The following is a 20,590-nucleotide window of genomic DNA, read 5'->3' as shown; positions in this document are numbered from 1 at the left end:
TGCCCCAACTTCAGTGCTATGCGGATGACACCCAGCTCATCTTCAGGCTATCCTCGGCCTCCTCCTCTACTTCCCTCATCTCTGACTGTCTGCTATCCAGGAGTGGTTTGCCGCCAACGACCTCTGCCTTAATGCCAGTAAGACTGAGATTCTCCTCATCGGCACACCCGCTCCCTCCTTTCCTGTAGCTCTTGCCATCCTCTCTTGGCCCTCTTCCTGTTCCCACCTGCAAGGCTAAAAACCTTGGGGTCATCTTCAACACTATACGCTCCTTCTCTCCTCACATCTCTGACGTCTCTAAGAAGTCACACTACCAGCTGCACATCCTCAGGGGTATTCTTCCTTTCCTCTCCTTCCCCCAGAAGCTCACTGTCTCCATAGCTCTGGTTCTCTCTAGGCTGGGCAGCCTCTCTCTAAATCTGCATGCTCTAATCTCTGGCCATTGCCAACTTATTCAGAACAGGACTGCAAGACTTGTCCTTGGCCTCAAGCCCAGGGATTGTATTTCTCCAGGACTGAAATCTCTGCACTGGCTCCCAGTGGCTGCGAGGATTAAGTTCAAAAACCTCTGCATCGTCCACAAGGCCTTTCGGGGCCTCAATACCTTCAACTCTCTCTTCCTAAATACCTTCCTTCTCAAGCTCTTCACTCATTTGCCTCAAACTCCCTCAGGGTCAGTCGTTTCTCCAAGCAATGAGTTGGTGGTAGATCCCTTTATTCGGCTGGGGCCTCCCTCTGGAACAGTCTCCCTGCCTCCCTGAAACTTGAGAAGAATCATCTTCGGTTCCGTAAGCACCTCTTTGTGTCTGCTTTTTCTCCTCTCCCTTGCTAACTTCCTGGCTGACACTGAAACTGCACTGGTTACCTGGCCACCCTCTGATCTCGGGCCCAGGTCCCCTCCCCCACCAATCGCACCCCTGCACTGCCTTCCTGGCAACCCCTGCTCCTGGGGACTGTTTCTGTAACCCTACAGTCCCACTACCAGCACTTAACACCCGACGTCTGCACTTACCGTTGCACTTGCCACCTGCTGGCCGTACTTTTACCTATTGTTATTATTTTCTTATCCCATGTACTGCACTGTCCTCTCCCCTTTGCCCCCGCACTTCTCCTCCCTCCCCATCCCATGCACTTGTGCGATCTGAATGACACCTGGCCTAGTAGGATCATTGTCTGTCTTCCCTCTGTTCCCCCTCCCTTGCCTCGTCGCGCCTTGAAACACTTGTGTATAGGCACGTTATAAATGCCATATCATATCACATAAAACCACGCCATATACACGTCATTCATTCACATACACATCCACTTTTCTAATTCTTTATAAACCACTTGATATTTATCATGAGAACATCTTTGAGCACTGCAAGTCAACTCGTGAACGTCCTACCTGAGAACATCCCGCTGTTCTCCTGCTACTAACTACCCTGCTTGCTGAATCTAACCATTTGTTGGTCAAGGTAAGGGCAGGTCACCTAATCCTATCTACTTGATCTTTAAATTTGTATCTATTTCGAACAAACGTACCCAGTAGTGTAATGTTTATTCATCTCATTGCCATTGACTTGATTTTAATTTGTTATGTTATCGATATATAGCAATTGTCATCAGTGTCAATTGGGATCGAATTGCATCCTTCGCGGACCGTGTCTATAAGCATGTTTCCTTTTGATGCACAATAGTACATTTAAGGGACGAGTAACATGTTATGATTTGCGTCATATCAATTAATTGTGTATGAAAGTTATCCTATAATACAGCCGGCTATGCTACACATTTATGCAAAGTAATTTTCTAATAATGTTGACCTTTTTTATACAGAATTCCCAACAGTGCCTGCATGTACGGTTTACAGTTGCCGCACTAAGACCCATAACAAAACTAAAGGCACTACAATACATGTATTCCCGAGGAATATAGATCTAATAAGAGAATGGGTCAGATATTGTGGATTTGCCCCAGAAGATCTTGAAAGTAGAGCCCATGAAGTCTTGGGGAACTCGAGGGGTGATCGATTCTGCAGCCTGCACTTTGCCACGAATATGTACGACCAATCGCAGTACACAAAGAAGCATCGACTAAGAACATCTCGTAAATTGCTTCCAAATGCAATTCCGACTCTATTCATGCACGCGCTGCCTCAGGTGAGTCACGGTTCCTGATTTAGCTGTAGGCCTTGGGGTACTGAACAGGTAACTACATGGACAGATTGTTGTTTAAGGTGTAAATGCCCCATATAATACTTTTCAAATTTACAAGATTGTATTGCTTTATAACTGAACCCCATTTTGCTAAACGTCTGTCCTTGTTTTTAGGAGCATGATAGAAAACGATTTATGGGCAAACAGAACTATGCTATAGTGCCCTTGGAAATGAGCATAATCTTTTCGTAATCGATCGCTTTACATGTCAATTTCTTAGGTTATCGTATGATTTTCCCTTTACAACGCCATGACAATGCAGTGATTGTGAAGGAGCAAGAATCTGCATCCATGTCTTCCCTGGAGTCAACAGCAACTTTGAGCGCGCAGCAGGTAGTTTTATTTAGCTATTCCGTTCCGGAACTGTTTTATGCATGGAATTTGGGATAATATGATCAAATTTACGTATCCTGTCGTTTGTTTACATAATGTTTCATTTATGGGTTTTTATTGATTTGTACCATTGTCTACGTCATCCATACTAAAACAAGTACTGTGTTACAGGGTGATGCTGGTACTTCGACTACAATTGCATCATCCTTCGTTGCTGATACAGAGCCAGAGGTATGCGTACTGACAGTTCCCTCAAATGAAAAAGTATGTCCGAGATCTAATACCATTAGATATTGACATTATTATAAATGAGCATCTTTTGCAAATTGCTTCAGTGCAACATTTCAATCATTGGGTTTCGCACAGTCATCGAGTAAACGAGCCATCAATCAGGTGAAATTCAAAATGTATATTTTATGTTTGTTTATTGAGTTTATATAGTGCTTTAAGCCAAAGTGCTTTTTACATATAACAGGTGCAAAAGTGAGAGAAGCATATTTACAAACATGAAACAAGTCATTAGAACAATATGTAGAACATAGAGTGATCTGGTGTTCTCAATGCCCCAAGTGGTTACAGTGACCGATTTGAGGTCATTGGGGGAGGGGGGAGGGGAAGGGTGGGGCAAGGGTTACGTGGGGAGAGGGGTAGGGAAGGGGAGTCAGATGGGAGTGAAGAAGGGCTTTCAGGGAGGAGCGGAAGGATGAGTAGGTAGGGGAGGAGCATGCAGTGTATGAGGGTATCTATGTAAGCATGTGTGCGATGGAATAATTTGATTTCAAATACGAATGACTTATTTTTAATGAATACTCTTTTCTAGCGATGTATACCAGATCGGGATATAGAAGACAAGGCACGGGATCCGAGTTGGCGGGCCAGCTTGCTGGTGAAGTCGTTACAGTGAAGAAGAAGGTTTCACTGAAAACCAAGAAAGCAAAGGTAACTAACAAACAATTTCATTTCCAAACAGTGTTTTGTGCTGTTACCTTCATAACATGCTTTTAAAAAAATCTGAAGTGCCATATACTGTATGTTGAATTTACATTGAACATGTTTTTCCAACCCGTCTGCTAGTTGCCTGATGGTGTCTGAACTATGCAGACACAGGCAGCTACAGAAATCAGAGATGCTGCTTGCCAAACTGATTTCACCATGGAGCAACTATTATTTGATGCACAGCGTGTTCAAATCAATAAGCAGACTTGAGATGCTTTTGCCCAATGGCAAGAAAATTGAATTGAATGTGATCCGCAAAGCCAGCAAAGTGTTGTTGGACAATTGCTACAATGTGAGAGCTCCACCAGATGAAGATGAAACTGAATGTAATGAAGATGCTTTTGAATTAGTCGCAGACCACTTGACACAGTTGACACCCGCCAAAAAAGGGCCACCCAAAAAACAATCGACATTGATGTTTTCTCTGATTCGTGTTCAAGTAACAGAAGCTGAAATAACAGACTGAACCATCAACACAATTGACCGAGGAACTAGCCAAAGATCTCGACTACCGTTTGTCCAGTTGGGCTGATATGTCGGCCACAGTTGAGTCAGAAACAGCATTCATGCAGGCTGATAGTCTAATAAAGAAGCCCAAATACATTGGATTCGACAGCTGCTTGATGGAGATTATAATGATGCTGAAATGTGTGCATCCAGTGAGAAGGGAAGTATGCAGGAAGCCATCAATGAATGTTACACGTGTATCACAAGGCAATAACCTCAAAATGCAAGCCACCTGTGAAATGCTCCATGCAAAATGTTCATGGTCCACTTAACCGTTGCTGGAGAAACTGCCAGCTGGAAATCTACTGTGTGCAGCTGCTTTACTTTTCAGTGGGTCTAGTTTGAGTAAGTTGTCCAGTTTCTGTCACTTTGTGGGACTCCAGTTCCTTCCTAAAACGCAGTACTACAAATATCAATGTCAGCATCTATTCCCTGCTATTAGTGAAGCTTGGTAAATTGAACAAATGTCTATTCAAAGTACATTCTCTGAAAAACGTTTCAGGCTAGCTGGCGATGGACAGTGTGACGGCCCCGGATTTTCAGCAAAGTACTGTACATACCACTTTCAGGACATGGAAACTAAAAAAAATGGTGAGTTTGGTGGTGGTGCAGGTGTCTGAATGTAAATCCTCAGTGGCCATGGATAAACTTGGTTTTATAAAATTCCTGGAAGATCTCTAATCAAGGGGAATGTAAATCGACCACATAGTCATGGACAGACACGTTTCAATAGCCATTACAATGAGAGAGCAGTTTCCAAATATTCGCCCTCAATTTGATGTATGGCACGTTGCAAAATCAATCCATAAAAAAATCTCAGCTGCTGGAAAAAAAAAAGGTTCTGAAAATATTTTACAGTGGTCCCAGTCTTTCAGCAACCATCTTTGGTGGCGCTCCAAAACTTGTGATGGGTCTGTGGAAATTCTACTAGAGAAATGGCGGTCACTAATGCACCACTGTTCCAACATTCACTCTTGGACAGAAAACCAACATTTCCAACAGTGTGCACATGGCCCTTTGTTGCCGGAGCAGGAACGGAAGAAGATGTGGTTGATTCCATCTTTACCGCCACACAAAGCTCTTGAGAAGATTGTGTTTGATAAAACTCTATCAAGAGATCTGAAGGGACTCACAGAATTCTGTCACAAGGGAGATTTGGAGGTGTTCCACAAAATGTGCCTAAAGTACAGGCCAAAGAGATTGCATTTCGGCATAGACGGGATGTAATATTGGACATTACTAGCGGTATTAGCGCATAACGAGAATGTAGGGCGTGAACAATTGAAGACTGTGGAAAACTTTGGGATGCTTCGCTACACAATGGCCTTTACGAAAAGAAGCAAAAAATGGGTGGTCAAGCCAATATACGAGGAAATGGAATTCAATTTTGTGAAAGATCTTATTATGACTGTCTTGGACATACATACTCAGGGAATCGCGCGCGTTTTTGTTCCAAGGACACATACATTGCCACAAAATATTGCAAACGTGCCCTGTCCACCTAAAGCAGACCTTGTGGAACAGTTCAGTTCCCGGTTCAAATGATTACCATCTATTTCTTTGTTCAACAATGTTTATATAAAGCGTCCAAATAAAGCATCCAATTTTTTCTTTTGAAATGTATCCTCTTTGTCTGTAACGCTCACCTGATTCCCGCAGAGGCGCCGGTCTTGACTGGGTGAATGCCGTATCTTCAAAGGTGATGTGTAACACACGGTTGGCTCTTTGGGCTGGACCTCTGTGCACTGTATGTCTGACTTGAAGAGTAAGATGTCTGCAGATAGAAAATATGGGATTAATGAACTGGGGTTATTGGGTGCCTCTCTCCTCTTCCCGTTCTCTTCTCCTGTAGAACCCCAAAGGTTAACGCCCTCACCTTAGGTAAGTGAACGCCGAGCTCTCCATCTGCCTCGGGGCAGGGTGCCGTAACCAGTTTCTTCACTGGATAAGGGTGCAGGCCTCTTGACCTCAGAGGACTGCTGTCCGTCGTTAACTGCACGAACGGTAAGTTCTGGGCACTTCAAATGTCTTAAAAGTCTTTTGTAATGATAGCTCTTGTTTTGCAGGGTTCCGGCGATGGCGGATGGCGGGCTGATGAGAGTTGAGGATCGAACCCGCGTGAGGAATAGAAGCGCCTGGAAGCACGTAAGTAAGCGCTTGTAGCCTGCTTCACGATGCGCACTAACTGTCCCTTTTATCTTGCAGGTACAAGTTCGGAGCTTTAGAGAAGCTGAAGGGTGCTGGAATACCCACTGGATTCGGCGTGGGAAGGAGTAATGGCACGTGAGTAATAAAGTTGCCCAATGTCTTTAAACGCACCTTCTTTTGTCTTTCAGATGCGGGATGCAGCGCCGAAGGCCTCTGCAGCGTGCAAAGAGTAGGTAAGCCTTTGTCTTTCAGATGCCGGAATGCAGCGCGAGGCGTTGGTGACAGCCGATGGACCAGGTAAGAGATGCGCTGCCACTGAAGACCGTAGTGCTAACCTGTTCTTTCTTTGTCTTTACAGGTGCTGCTGAAGACTGGATTCCAGGATGGTAAGCCTTTGTTCCCTTAGGCCCAGGATCAGAAGCAGAAGACACGATGAGCGTTCTGCTGCAGAGAATGCAGAATAACACAAAGCAAGATTCATCCATCGGGTGTGGTTTAAATAGCCTCCTGTAGTGCTTAGGTGTCTCCTTCCACAGCCACGCCTAGGTAAGAAAAGAGTTCCTGCTTTCCAGAAGAGTTCCAGTGTTCTGAACCTAGGGAGTGGCTCCTGCCCCACCCAACAGGAAAAGTAGTCCCAAACAGAAGAGGATCAGGGGTTCAACTGGCAGGTAAGTAAGCAGCATGGTCTGCTGCAGGTAAGTCCACCCAAGCATTATGAGCCCGGCGCTTCCAGCGCTGGGACTGGGCATCTTTATGAGCCTGGTGCCACTGGCGCCAGGACAGGGTCCAAAAGGTCCCAATTGGGACTGGCTGGCACTCGGAACCGGGGTTATGGGTCTGCTTCCAAGGGAGTCGGGCAAGTCCTGATCTTTTGGAAGCAGAGATCATGACATTGTCAATTTTATTTTCAACAAGTGCCATTTCTACGAATGCCATACAATGTAACGCTGTGCTTTCACACTTCCCAGTTTCATCGAGCTACTGTGGGACCTTCACTGATCGTGGGAGGGTCAGATGGATAACAGCATGAACGCAACTTTGGGGTTCTGCAGTTGCCTTACCAAACAGTTGCCCAAATAGCTGAATAACTACTCGCCCCACAAAAGGAATGAGACCTAGGCTAGATAAGATACTCGGCACGCAAGAACTACTGACTGTGAGCAAAACAGCGCATCAAAGTAGGTTGCGCTCTGACCAATATATTCATGGGGGCATGTGTTTGGGGTCATTGCTAATGTAAGGAAGGAGTGGGTCAGTTGTGCCCCCGGCCCCCATACATTATACACGAAAGTGACACCCTGCTCTTGCACTTGTGGGGGATGCCTCCTTTGCCATTCTGCAGCCATGGGGAAGAAGGCCCTGACATAAGCAGAGGTGGGGCTATTGCTAGACACACTTGGACTCCATTTTGTGTACCCTCGACTCCAACTTTGGACTAGGCCGCATTCTGTCATTGTGAAGTTTCCCCTCCCCCTCAGCAGCACCGCGAACAGCGAGCACTGACAGCCCCCACCTTTTTCCTCCTGTGCCTCACAAGTCCCTTTCTCATGGATGTGCTGAGACAAGATGTTGCAAACCAAGAATGTATTCATTTAAATCTTCCTCTGAGATCACTGTCCTGTGTGTGTCAGGGCCAAATGTTCATCCATCTCACCAAATGTTCCAGCACCTCCCCTCCCCGCTGCTGGAAAATTACTGCTTGTTCAACCTTGTGCCCCTCCAAAGCTATTCTTTTCATGTACCAGAAGTGTGACCCTTCCTTGCTGACCACCCCAGAGTGCCTCCCAATAAAACAAGACCCCAGTCACAGTATATTCTGTCCTAAACTAACGTGTCATTCCACCCCATGTCTAGCTCTATTGTGCCAAACCTGTGAGTTATGCAGAGGAACCAAGTAAAACACTAGAAATGTTATATGTTTTTCAAAAATATTTCTAATGCCACTATGGTCTGAAGGGCTATTGGCTCCCATTCTGAGTGAAGGTCAGCAGCTTTGAATTTTTGCTTGCGAGCCGAGCAAAACCAAGCATCGTACACAGTATAAGGTTCAATTGTTTTTCGACCCTGAAAGAAAGGGATGATACCGAAAAGGAATGAATGAAGGGAGGGGCGTAATACTGTCAAATAGGATAAGGTTCGCCATTCCTTAACTGGACAAAGGAACATGTAATTTCATTTTATTTAAATTACATGTTCTCGTTACGCTGAGAGAATAGAAATGCCGAATATTATGTATGTTTTTCTTTTGACGATTTTATAGACCAATGAGTCAACTTATCATTAGCCGACCGTTATTGCTGGCTTACACTGTACTGGGTTGTTCTTTGTGGCATATTGCAACGACACGCAAATAAACCTGTGTGTTTACTTGTCTTTGTCCCGGGCACATGGGCAGTCCAGCATCGAGATGCATGTAGTCCACCAATGGGTTCCCCCAGGTTCCACAAACTCCTAATTCAACGCTAATATTTAATAAAAATTCCATCTGTGTTCTTCGAATTGTAGCGTCAGCTTCCGCATCCCATTTCGAGCTGAACATACTCCATAGCACTAACCTCTGAAGCAAATTGTAGACTACTTTCCATGTTGTTTTCTGTGTTCCCATTGTTTCACGTCTGTGTTCGTTAGTTTTAACACGGGGCCGAATTAATGGGTAAAATGATAAATTGTAATAAAGATCGGCTACTGAGACACATTTCTGTTATGTTTTTCAAACAGCTACATCCTGCCTTTCTGCGATTGTCATCGATTCCTGATACCAACTGACAGGATTTTTAACCGGCAGCTGCAGATACACTTGAATGGCTGGATCACAATGATGCTTTTTTGGGACGATCGCCGTGAACCGATATGCCCTTATGCGGTACCAGCGATAAGGAGCAACCTGACATTATATACAGTGGCCTAGCGCCAAGCTGATGCCTAAGCCTTGAGATTCACGGTGCGTCCAATGCACTTATTATACCCAAAAGGAACACCACGTGACTCACGTTAAACATTTGTGGATCGAGAACAAAGAAAAAATTACCCATTTGCTTGAATATGGCAATCGCCGGATGTTCTCGGACCGATATTTGTGAAATAAAAGTACTTTACAAATTGTACAGTTTTGCTATTTCCTTTAAAAGTATAGTTTTATATTCAAAATTGGGACACGCTGTGTTGTGAGATGTGTGTTGATATTCTGGGTTCTGCATCAACTAACGTTAACACATAGGTGATGACTGGGCGCGTTTGGCTACGCTGCCCAGTAACATCATGGAGGAAGGCAGAGAATATCACTAGGTTTGGTGATGTCAGCCCCAGGGGCGGGGGATATGATTTAGTGCCGCCAGGGCAGTTCACCTTGGGCGATGTGGCAACGGATAAGATCACAAGATGGCCGCGCCCTGCTGCCTGTTTTCACATGTGTATAAAAGAGGAAAACTATGGTAAGGTGCATAGGAAATGTTTGTACGCTTGATCAACGTATGCTTAAAAACACATGCCCGAACCCTCGGGACAATAATATTTTTGAGCGCACTATTCCTTTAAGTTTTAAACAGTTAAACTTCTTTAAAGTCAAGATCCTGTAAAGCCTAGCTTGCCCAATCTCTAATTTTGGATTTCCCTCAACTGATGGAACTAAGGAAAGTCTAAATCCGGATGTCCAAAACAAAAGTCTGTCTATGTCAAAACCTATACTTGCCCTCGCATCTAACTAAACACAGTGTAGGGATTTTCTTGCTCAACAAAAAAATAGTGTTAAAAACGAAAATGCAAAAACAAGAGTAATGCTGGAGCTCTTCTCTGCCTCCCTTCTTCAAATTCAAAGCATATTAGTTCACAAAGTTCCAAAACATATTAGTTCACAAAGTTCACCAAGGTTTCTCAGTGTTCCCTTCCCAAGCTTTAAAGCATTTTGATTCATAAAGGTCGATGGGCTTCTTAGGGATCCCTTCCCCATGCTCAAAGCCCTGTGGTTTCACAAAGCTCAACAGTTTTCTCAGGACTTCTCTCCCCGAGCTCTAAATGCCTTCTAGTTAACAATGTTCAGAGATTTTCTCAGGGTTCCCTTCCCCAAGCTTTAAGTTCTTTGATTCACAAGGTTCAACAACTGTCCTCCATTATTCAACAAGGCTCTGGGTTCTTCTTCCCAAAGTTCAAAGTCTCTTGCCATGCTGTTTAACAGTCTCACTGTATTTAACAGGTGCTCAGGATTCCATTTCCCTAAGCTCAAAACACTTTGAATAGTTCACAATATTCAACAGCATATTTCTTATTCTCATTGATTACTTTCATTGTTGGGCGGGGCCCTCTGGTCTAGGTGTAGTTGATAGACCACACGGTCCACCCATGACAGGTCTTGCAACCATATGCTCTTAACTTCCCAAGCTCTCTCCGTTGTGTTTTGCTCGCACTTCATTTTGCTCGCACTTCATTTTGCTTGCACTTCATTTTGCTCGCACTTCATTTTGCTCGCACCTCATTGTGCTCTCCTTTTCTGTTGATCGTTATTTGGTATACTTGCAAGGGTTCAGCCATTGTTATGAGACCTTTCAACACTTGTCTTTCCTTACGCGGTCACTCTGATAAAATGTTTTACACACTTTTAGCTTTCAGGTCATTGTTCACTTCCACACTTGATTAACCTCTTGTTAAGGCTTCTTGCCTTCTTTCAGAGACTTTCGACAACATGCCAACTGCACGCGACCACTCCGCTATCCTGTATCCATTCACTTGCGCACCGGGTTTCCTAACACATGAAACTCACTAGTCGTTATGTGGGATCTTGCTGCTTCTTCGCTCCCTCGGTTTCTGCCCTTAGGAACTCCTGGCTTGCTTCTCCACCCAGGGGAACAAGCACTCTGAAGCCACCAGTAAGGGACTACCTACCCGCACGGCTTCCTCTTACTCCCATTGCCGGCTCTCCGGAGACCAATTCCCCGCCACGCTCTCGCAGACAACTTCTCTTTTCTTCTCCACAGCGTCTTGGCATTCCAGTTTCTTCTGCTCCACAACATCTCAGCTTGTCGTCCTTTCTACTCCTCTCCCAACGCGTTCTGCCTGCTCTCGGAGGTTTCTACTTTTATACAGCGGCTAGTCAATAATAGGTTACAGGTGCAAGGTATCAGATTCATTTGCCTGACTCTATTAATGGAACATGTTTGTTTTGAGTAATGGTATTCCTCTTTAGCCCTCTTCCTCGTGTCAGTACGATACTGGTGTTTCCTAAGGCAGTTCTGCATTAGTGTTTGAAGCTTCTTCCTCGTCCGAGTACTTGATGTAAATTCAGAGCGTAGGACAGGATATGAATGGCAATATCATATAAAGGCTGAGGCAGAGTAGAGTAAATCTGTGTTGGAAATGGGGAGGATATCATGTCTCGCACTCAGGCACCTTTTCCCCAAGGACCCTTCACGCAGGTGATCCTCCCTTGCTTGTCCACCCCTAGGGACGGGATCTAAAAGGGAGGGCTCTTCCCTGGCAACCTGAACAGAAGATTGCTGGGGAGTGGAGGTGAGAGTACTGTGAGAAACTCATGGTGATAACAAGTAAGACGGACGCAAGTGATCACTGTTCAAGGGTGTTTATTGAACAATAAAAGTGATATGTGGGTTGGAGAAACGCCTAATCTAAACCTAAATCTAAGCTGGGGACAGGTGTCGACCATCAAATGAAAATAGGTCATTCTTAGTGGCGTCAAAACCAAATAAAATAAAAGGTCCTATACTAAGAAAACCTATTGCGAATTCCTTACGCTAAATACAAAGGATGAGTGGGTTAAGTTTCAAGAAAGAAACAAGTGTTCTCAAATGAGAAGTCAGGAGGAGGTAGCTTGGGTCTCCCTTTCCCACGTTGTGAGCACAGGGTTAGGTGGAGTTGGTGGAGCACAGTACAGTCTCGGGATTCTCTAGCATGAGTCGACAGTTCCAATGATAGTTCTCAGGACCGTCGATGGCCAAGTCTTGTTTCCTCTGAAAGTCTCTTGCCTTCGGGCCTGATGGGTTTAAACAAAACAAAAGTTCCTTTAACAAATAAAAGTTCAGTGTGGGTGATGGTTTCACCCCTGGGTTCCCCCTCTTCTGGGCTGATCCTTTTCGTGTCGTATTTCACAATTCCGATAGGGTGACAGCCTCACCCCCGGGACCCCCTCTTCTGAACTGACCCTTCTCAATATCCACAGTACAGATAGGGTGATGGCTTCACCCCTGTGCCCCCCTGTTATGGGCTGATCCTTCTCAATCATATTGCTAAATTTTATATAGGTTCTTTTCTTTCAGTTTTGATGATAGCTTTACCGCTGGATCTCCCTCTGCCGGGCCCAGACCCCTCTTGACTGCTAGTACTTGGGCGATGGCTTCATCTCGGGCATCCCTCCTTCGGGTTCACTCTTGCTGTTTCTTTACTTTTACTTTTTTGTTATGTCAGGGTAACAACCTTTCGCCGTTAGATCCGCCTCTGCCGGGATCCGACCCCTTCTCGATTCTTAGCCTCTCCACACTGGGTTTACTGTGGCTCTCGAGCTGAGTGATAGTGGTTCACGCCTCTTTACTTTTAGTAGGTCAAAATCTTTCGATTCTACAGGGATTTTGCTCAACCTTCACGTATGACCACTTCGATTCCTTGAGCGGCCGTCCTCTGGCCTTCTGGTTATTGTAGTTTCATTCAAACATGGGGATCTCGACCAGTGTCTCTTGTGTTTTAACACCCATGTGGTGCTGGTCTCCCTAGGTAGCTAGTTTCCCCCATTCACACTTTTAACAGTTCCTTTAAAGTTCATTCGCATTGGTTCACAACTTGCCACTTTGCGATTCTCCCGCAACACAGTCCGTTGCTTATTGATTCTGCCCTGGATTCACCAGCTGTGATGAACCGCTTGTTTTTTTTGGCTTCTCTGGAGTCGAGGCCGAGTAACACGGGCGCAGGAGTCTCCTCTGCTCCGCCTTATCAGCATAGGCTTGCCCCGAGTACCGTTCACATCTGCTGCAGGACACTTGTGCTATTGTTTGCAGTCTTAGGCTTTCGTCAGTGAAGGTTCTGCATGTCTGGGATGAAAAAAGAACAAGGTTACTTTCGGACACTCTCTCGCTTCATGCCTCCTTCCTCCTTCTTTAGTACTGCTGCTTGGTAGCCATCTCGATGTGATGTTTGCTGTGTTTGCCTTTCTCACCTTGCTCGTACTGCACTCTTCTGCTCCACCTTTTATCCCTGTGGGAAAATGAAAGGGCTGTCAGGTGTGTGTGGTTTAAGTCAATGGCCTGACTTTGCCTGACCTTCGGATTGGGATCTGTCCGGTACACAGGTTTAATATTAGCCTGCTGTCTTGGGTGTAAAACAGTATGCGTGTAACAAAAAGAGGGGTTTGGAGTATCCGAGTATCCTACAGGACGAGATAGGGAAGATTGGTGAAATGAACGCGAATGACCGGGATGTAAAACAGAACAGAAGGGATCGTGAAATCGACAAGGGGAATTATGGGAACTGTAGTATGGTACCTGAGCAGCTGGGAAATACGGGAAATAATAATCAGAGGGACAGTATTCTGATAAAGAACAGAAAAACAAGGATTCAAATAAGGCTGGTTTCTGAAGGCAGTGGGGTGAGTAATGAATTTATCAGAGGCAGAGGGGATGATGGATTCTTTAAAAGGAAGTTTATCAAATGGAAGGGAGGTCGAGGTGAAACAGCCCACAAAGGCTTTGGGGGTCCTCATCTTCCTCATCCCTTTCTCTAGTGTCATACTGCGTCTCACCTGTGGCAATCTCCCGAGCATAACCTCGGATTCCCCCATCCAGGTGATCCTCGCTTGCTCGTCCACCCCTAGGGTTGGGATCTGAGAGCGCCAGCCCTCCCCTGGCCACCTGAATAAGGGTTTCCCGAGGTTTACCTGCAAGAATACCCTGAGGTTTTTCACAGTACCTTCAGGTTTCTCAAAACCCCCTTGGGAGGATGACTCAGTGGCTGCGGTTGCCACACATGCACACACTGAGCATGTAGAGGCCAGGCTTGGCTGACTGGCTCGCCAGGAACTTCTTGACAACTTCTTCGGATGAAGCCACCAAATTGCCAAGAAGCAGGCCCCCAAGGACAAGAGGGCCAGGAAATGGCATTTGGGCACTGCAGGGCCTCCACAGTGTTTCAGTGTGAAATTGTTGCCACAGATTTGACCTTTGAATCCTCTGGCAATGTTTGTACAATAGGATGTAAGAGCTTTCATAGATGCATGACCCTGTTGTGCACGTCCCTCTGACAAGTACCATCAGAAAGGTCTAATGCTTAGTTTGAAAATCTGTTGGTCATCCAAATATGAACCAACAGTTAACACCAATAAGTGCAAACTTTGACACAATGTGCCTCAGCTCTTTTTCCATCTGTTGCTAAGTACGTACGAACAAAAAATGTTCAGAACCATGTTTCAAAACAGTAATTCTGTAAAATGGTCTCGCCCAAAGACAACTGTTCATAACAAACACTCTATACATTAATGTATTTTGACACTGATATAAAAAAATCATGTTTAATTATGTTCACTGTATAAGCTTAATGGTAGCATATTTCATTATCAATACCTAGATAACCCATCATGATGCAGGACTTGTTTTTATTATCTTTATTGGTATTAGTACAAAAGGGAAGATACTCATCCTTCTGTTTTATCATTTCAGCACAAGAAGAAGGTCTGAATAGACAAAGAAAAGAAGGGGAATCTGTTGAAACTACACCAGTCAACAATGTTCCTTTAAGACAAACCAACATGACGGCATTGCAAACATCCGAGAAGGAGACAAATCCTAGAATCCAACCGTGGTCATCAGATTATTGGGAAATGGACATGGAGAAAGTGGCTGACATCGAAATGGGTTCCAGTAATCCTACACACACAAATGTGCATCATGTAGCCCTCAAAGAAAGGGCTTCAGGGCCATTTAATGAATTTCAGACAAATTTGAAAAGTGTATCTTTTCATCAAAACCCAATGCAGACTCAAAGAGCATATGTTTGCACTCAGTGTGGGAAGAGCTTTAACCTAAGGGGAGAGCTTGTAAGGCATATGAGAACACATAACAAAATTAGACCATATGCATGCACTGAATGCAAAAAAAGCTTTTTAAAGAAGGGGGATTTTACTAGACACTGGAGAACCCACACAGGGGAAAAGCCTTATGCCTGCTCAGACTGTCAAAAGAGATTCAATTTGAAAGGTAACCTCGAGCAACACAGAATATTAATACATTCTGGAGTGAGACCATACCAATGCACTCAATGTAACAAAAGCTTCACCCGTCAAAGCCATCTTTTAAAGCACATAGAAATACACAGTCTAGTTCCTTAACAATAAGAAGTAAAATTCAAGCTGGAGTACTAATACATGTGTCCTTCAATTCTTATACGCCGGTTTCTGAATCTTAGAAAACTCTAAGGAAGGAAAATTCGATCTGCTGGACGTATGCATCCGAAATATTTAACATCTCCTTTGGTAAAGCAACGGGACACAAATCAAAAATGTGTATGGACGTGATAAAGAGCAACTGTTTTTAATCTACTATCAACGGTCTTCCAACAGGTTGAGCAGTTTGAAGCATCCCAAATATTCTGGTGACGATCCAAGTCTTTTCCAAACAAAGGAATGGGTAGATACATTCAAAGCATTATGCAACAAATTCTGGAAATGGTATAAACAAAGTTTTCAGAAACAAAGCATCACAATTGCAGGGGGCCCCAATACAGCAGAAAAGGCACTGAATTACTGAAACAAACATTGAATATGAAATAATAATTGTATGTACTAATCCAATCCTAACTGAACACCAAATTGACTACTGTACTAACAAAAGAGATGCTACCATGTACCATTTGAAAAAGGTTCACTTTTTGTTCTGAAGGCTTGTGCTTGAAGTGGTTTCAGTACAAGGACACGGCAAAGTAGCCTTCGGTGCACTGAAAAACACCAGATAAACACAAGAACCATGTGATAAGATTCAAATACCAAACTTGAATTTCTAAAAGAGTAAACTCCTGGGTACAATTAAAAAGTATCAATCCTCACTGAAGGATGCCAAATACTATTTTATGCTGTAGATCCTTGTGAAACACACATAATACCCCAAGAATCCCATGACGCTAGCATTGAGATTAGTTGGAAAGAAGCCGGGGCAAAGAATATACAAAAGAGTGAATAGATTTTTAGATTTGTTTGTAGGTAGGATGGATGAGTCTGAGACAGGGAGAGAGAAAGGGGCATGGTTTTTCTGTCAGCATATTTAATTAAATAGATATATCATAAAGAACAGGAACACTAAGAATAATTGTAATTACCTTAGCATCAAGAATCTTCTCAAATTGTTTCATTTAACAGTTTTCCATCCTTCTCTTCCCCCTACCAGCCTCCTTTGCGCTTGGACATCTACCTCCAGGGAATGTTCAGACATGCCTCCCATGACTAACACAAACACCCCCTACCGCTCAAATTCCCAATCATTAAGAGCATTTATGTTCTCTGGATCAGTTGCAAATCACACCCTATTTAAACTGAGGAAAAAACTTTCCTGTCAGTAAGACCATCACAAAGATCACCCTTATTACCTCTTGGGTCCTCCCATTCACAGTCCCATTGTACCTGATATAATGTCAGCCTCTCCATATTGATCTTATCAACACCAAATTCAGTGCTGATAAAATAAATATTATTTTCAGCATTATCAAATATTATTTAGTTGATATACTGACAAATGGTTCTCTAAGAGTAATTTTAGCATTTTTGATGGCTTTGCTGCAAATGTTTCCACTTGACTATATTGTGATAGACGTCTTAATCATGGGGGTGGAATCACACCTGTCCTTCATCAACAATCTTTGCCCATGAACACATTCACTCCAAATGCCAACTAGACATCAACTTCCTGCTGGTCATCATCATCACTTACAGACCACTCAAAAGGATCTCCTATCGTCACCAACAATCTTGCGGTTCATCTACATCTCGTTTGCGGAAACTGCAATAAAGTTTTGGTTCTCTGTAACTTTAACTTCGAGGGGATTGGTTCCTCTGATGTATTCCACATCTATGTAATCACCACAGCTGTGCTGCTTCAGTAACATTTTCTGCGTCCCGCATCGATGACGTCGATACACTGTCCTCGAGGGCCTCCGTCGAGCCGACGTTACCGGATGTTATAAGTAGGACGCACAACGCCCGTAGCCTCAGTTCCATTTTTTCCGCGAACGTGTTCGCTTCGGAGATCTCGGTGCGCCTCGATTCTTCTGATAATTCTGTCGGTTCTTCGAACTTGGTTATTTGTGAGATATCATGACTTCGTCTCTTACCCCGCGGTCGGGATTCAAGAAGTGTCGGGACTGCGGTTCCAAGATGTCGCTTACGGACCCACACGACGTCTGCCTCTGGTGCCTCGGCGAGGACTACGCCACTGATGACTGTGACGATTGCCAGTCTTTGACGTCGAAGGCCTTGCGGGAGCGGAAGAAGCTATCTGTAGGTAGGGTTTCCAAACCCCGAAATCCGCTGGGCTTTCGACCGACGATTCGAAAGGCGACTATCCGCGTCGGCGTAAGTCCAGGGGGTCTCACTCCGGGAGTGGTTCCCGCCATTCCTCTGCCTCCTCGAGGCACTCGTGGAAGCGCCGTCACCGGTCGCCTTCCCCGTCCTCGTCCGAGGACTCCACCAGACGGCGGGTTGCTTGTCCCAACAAGCATTCCTCTCCTGCGGAATGGGACGCATTTCGTAAAGGAAATGATGGCGATTTTTGAATCGCAGGGCTCCGTTCCGTTCGCGCCTTCGCGAGAAGCCGGCAGGGAACGCTCTAGGGCCACCGCTCACACGCTTTCGGGCTCGGGCGGTTGGCGCGATCATCGGGTGCTGTCGAGGTCCCAATCGGACAAGGTGGATCACTCTAGCCATGCCCCCTTCAGGTCCCGGTCCTCAAAGCCCTTGAGACCGTCGGAGCCTGTGAGGGCTTCTAAGGAGACATCGACGCCATAGGCGCCATGTCCATCGAGGGACTCTCTCGAGGCTCCGCCTCCGAGGAAGTCATCGACGCCATCAGTGCCGAGGCCGTCGAAGGACGCGCTCGGGGCACTGCCCTCGAGGCCTGTGTCGAAGCCATCAGCGCCACGCTCGACGTCGCCACCGATTCTGTTGATGCCCTCGACGCCTTTTGTGGAGGCTTTACCGGAGGTACCCCGTGCATCGGTGCAAACTCTGAGGAAGGCCCTGAAGAAGTCATTGAGGCCTGTATCCGAACCTTTTTCTATGCCCTCATCTAGGGATTTATTCCAGCCTCTGGATTACATCTCTGAGGTGGAGGAAGGGTCTGATGAAGGTTTGGTTCCTGATGAGGTCTGTGAAAACAAAATCAAAATAGCGAGGCTGAGTACCCCAAAAGGAAATACACCGAACACGGGTTACAAAGGAACATACAAAGTACTCTATTTTATACTGAATCCCGCCGTGGACAAGCCTTTGAAACTTCTCTTGTACTAGCTATAAACACCCCAGGTAACAGGATCCCTAAATAACAGGTCCCCTGCCAATCCCTGGGCATCCATTGGAATGCTACATTACCGCAGACAAAGTAGACGGGTTCGCCTACATACAAAGGTCCGTTTTCCCCAGTCAAATTTGCAACGTTGGCACAACCTAGAACATTTCCCATTGACTGAGTTCCATTCCTCTGTATGCAAAAAGAAACTGAATCGGGTCTATGGTTAACAGTGTAAGAAGGAGTCATGGCATCCTTATTGCCTATTGGAGCCATCTTAAAGGAAATCAAAGATTGGAAATGACGAGACAGTTTATCAGAAGGCCTAATAGAAGCAACATTCGGTTTACTCCTGTTTGTGAAAAGCGAGCATCCCACGGGAGTCAAAACACGTTTCTCAAAACTATTCAAATTGGTGCCATCAAAGTTCCCTGAGATGCTATCATTCCAACGGCCAAAGAACAGCGCTCTAAGAGAAGCATAGCAAGCAGTTGTCAAAGGTAAAGGATGAATATACCAACCTAGCCCCTTATCCCCGTGTTGCGGTGAATGTGAGCAGACCCAACAGTTAGACTTATTAAAAATGGCATGCGTAGCATTCATGATAAGTAGTAGAGTGTTATTGTGGTACCTTTGTCTGTGCTGAGAATCCCTAGAGTATGCAAATGTACAAAGGGAGCAGGAACAATAGGTGTACTTTCAGTAGGTAACAAAAGTTCTAAAGAATGAGTTTCCTCCAGGTACCACAATCCTAAGGCAGCGACTATTAAAAACCCAAATATTATAAAAATACAGCAATACATTTTCGGGGCCCAGGCATTTTGTCCATCGTCCCGGTTGGTCACCCCCTTATTTACAAGTCCCATATGAGCGGTAGCAGGCATTGTAGTCTTCAAACGGATACCCCAATGTTCGCTGCTGGCGACCTCCTGGTCGAGCGACTTCTTAGTCCTTCCACAACCCTAGCCAACAGAATACCCTTTCTCAAATTTGGGCAAAAACAAGCTCTCGATGATCCTTTTCTTCTTCAAATGTACAGCCGAACCGTGCCATAAGTGTATCAGATGCACAGCAAAACCGTGCCGTAAATCTATTTTCTTGGACGCCGATTGTACCTTACTTTTCCCGGTACTGATTGATCCGGAAACAATATGTCGTCACTTCCTGCTGGAAGCAACATGTCGGAAACAAGTGAAGATGCCGAATTTGAAATAGCAGTTTCCGGATGCAAAACTTTTGGAGAGTGTGGAGACAAAATGGCAGCTTCCCCAGGCCTCACGGGCTCAGAGAGATTCTCCGACACACTCTCAGTGCTACTTACTGCTTTGGGATCGTTGGTTGCAGTATTAGCGAGGGGTTCTGTTTCTTCTGTAACGTGTGGCACAAGGTGAGGAAGTTTCTTGACATGGGACGTGTGGATCCAGTTCTTCCTCCCAGCGATGCGCACCGCTGTCTGGGTGACCAACAGGACTTGGAACGGCCCACGCCAGCGAGGCGCAAGGCAAGAGGAGCGCTCGAACGCTTTGACGAGCACCCAGCTTCCAGGCCGTATACTGTGGACCGGGCCCTCGTATCGCACAGGTAAAGCTTCTCGTACCTGGTGATAAATCAAATACAGGTTTTTAGACAACTGGCTACAATAATCTGAAAGTAATACATTTTCAACATTTCTCAATGAATTGCATTTAGGAAGGTTCCAAATATTGGCAGGTCTCCCCATTACCACCTCAAATGGAGAGAGCCCAGTCTTAGTTTGAGGGGTTGTACGCATGGATAACAACACGATCAGTAAGGCGTCCGGCCATTTTAGTTTGGTGCCGGCACACGTCTTAGCGAGCTTGTTCTTAATGATACCGTTGTGTCTTTCTACTAGTCCGGCGCTCTGAGCATGTCTGGCTGAATGGAACCGTTTGTCAATTCGTAATACCA

At 45.1% G+C, this 20,590-nt stretch overlaps 1 protein-coding gene across 10 annotated transcripts in view; it reads left to right on the top strand.

Moving 5' to 3' along the window:
* LOC138521215 (zinc finger protein 566-like) overlaps positions 1-15,531 on the top strand; it is a 332,766-nt gene extending 317,235 nt beyond the window's left edge. For 8 of the 10 annotated variants that reach the window (XM_069633874.1, XM_069633870.1, XM_069633873.1 and 5 more), the window contains one exon: positions 14,831-15,531. In XM_069633874.1, the coding sequence (XP_069489975.1) occupies positions 14,831-15,498 (668 nt within the window). In that variant the 3' untranslated portion in view covers positions 15,499-15,531. Of the gene's footprint in view, positions 1-3,351; positions 3,471-8,900; positions 9,243-14,830 lie in introns of those variants that run through there. The other 2 variants (XM_069633875.1, XM_069633876.1) reach the window with 2 other exon arrangements.
* The last annotated feature ends 5,059 nt before the right edge of the window (positions 15,532-20,590 follow it).

The sequence above is a fragment of the Ambystoma mexicanum genome, chromosome 13, assembly GCF_040938575.1.
Source record: "Ambystoma mexicanum isolate Mex_15411 chromosome 13, UKY_AmexF1_1, whole genome shotgun sequence".
In the NCBI taxonomy this organism is placed as follows: domain Eukaryota; kingdom Metazoa; phylum Chordata; class Amphibia; order Caudata; family Ambystomatidae; genus Ambystoma; species Ambystoma mexicanum.
Note: the sequence above shows the minus strand (reverse complement) of the source record. Positions and strands in the feature narration are given on the sequence as shown.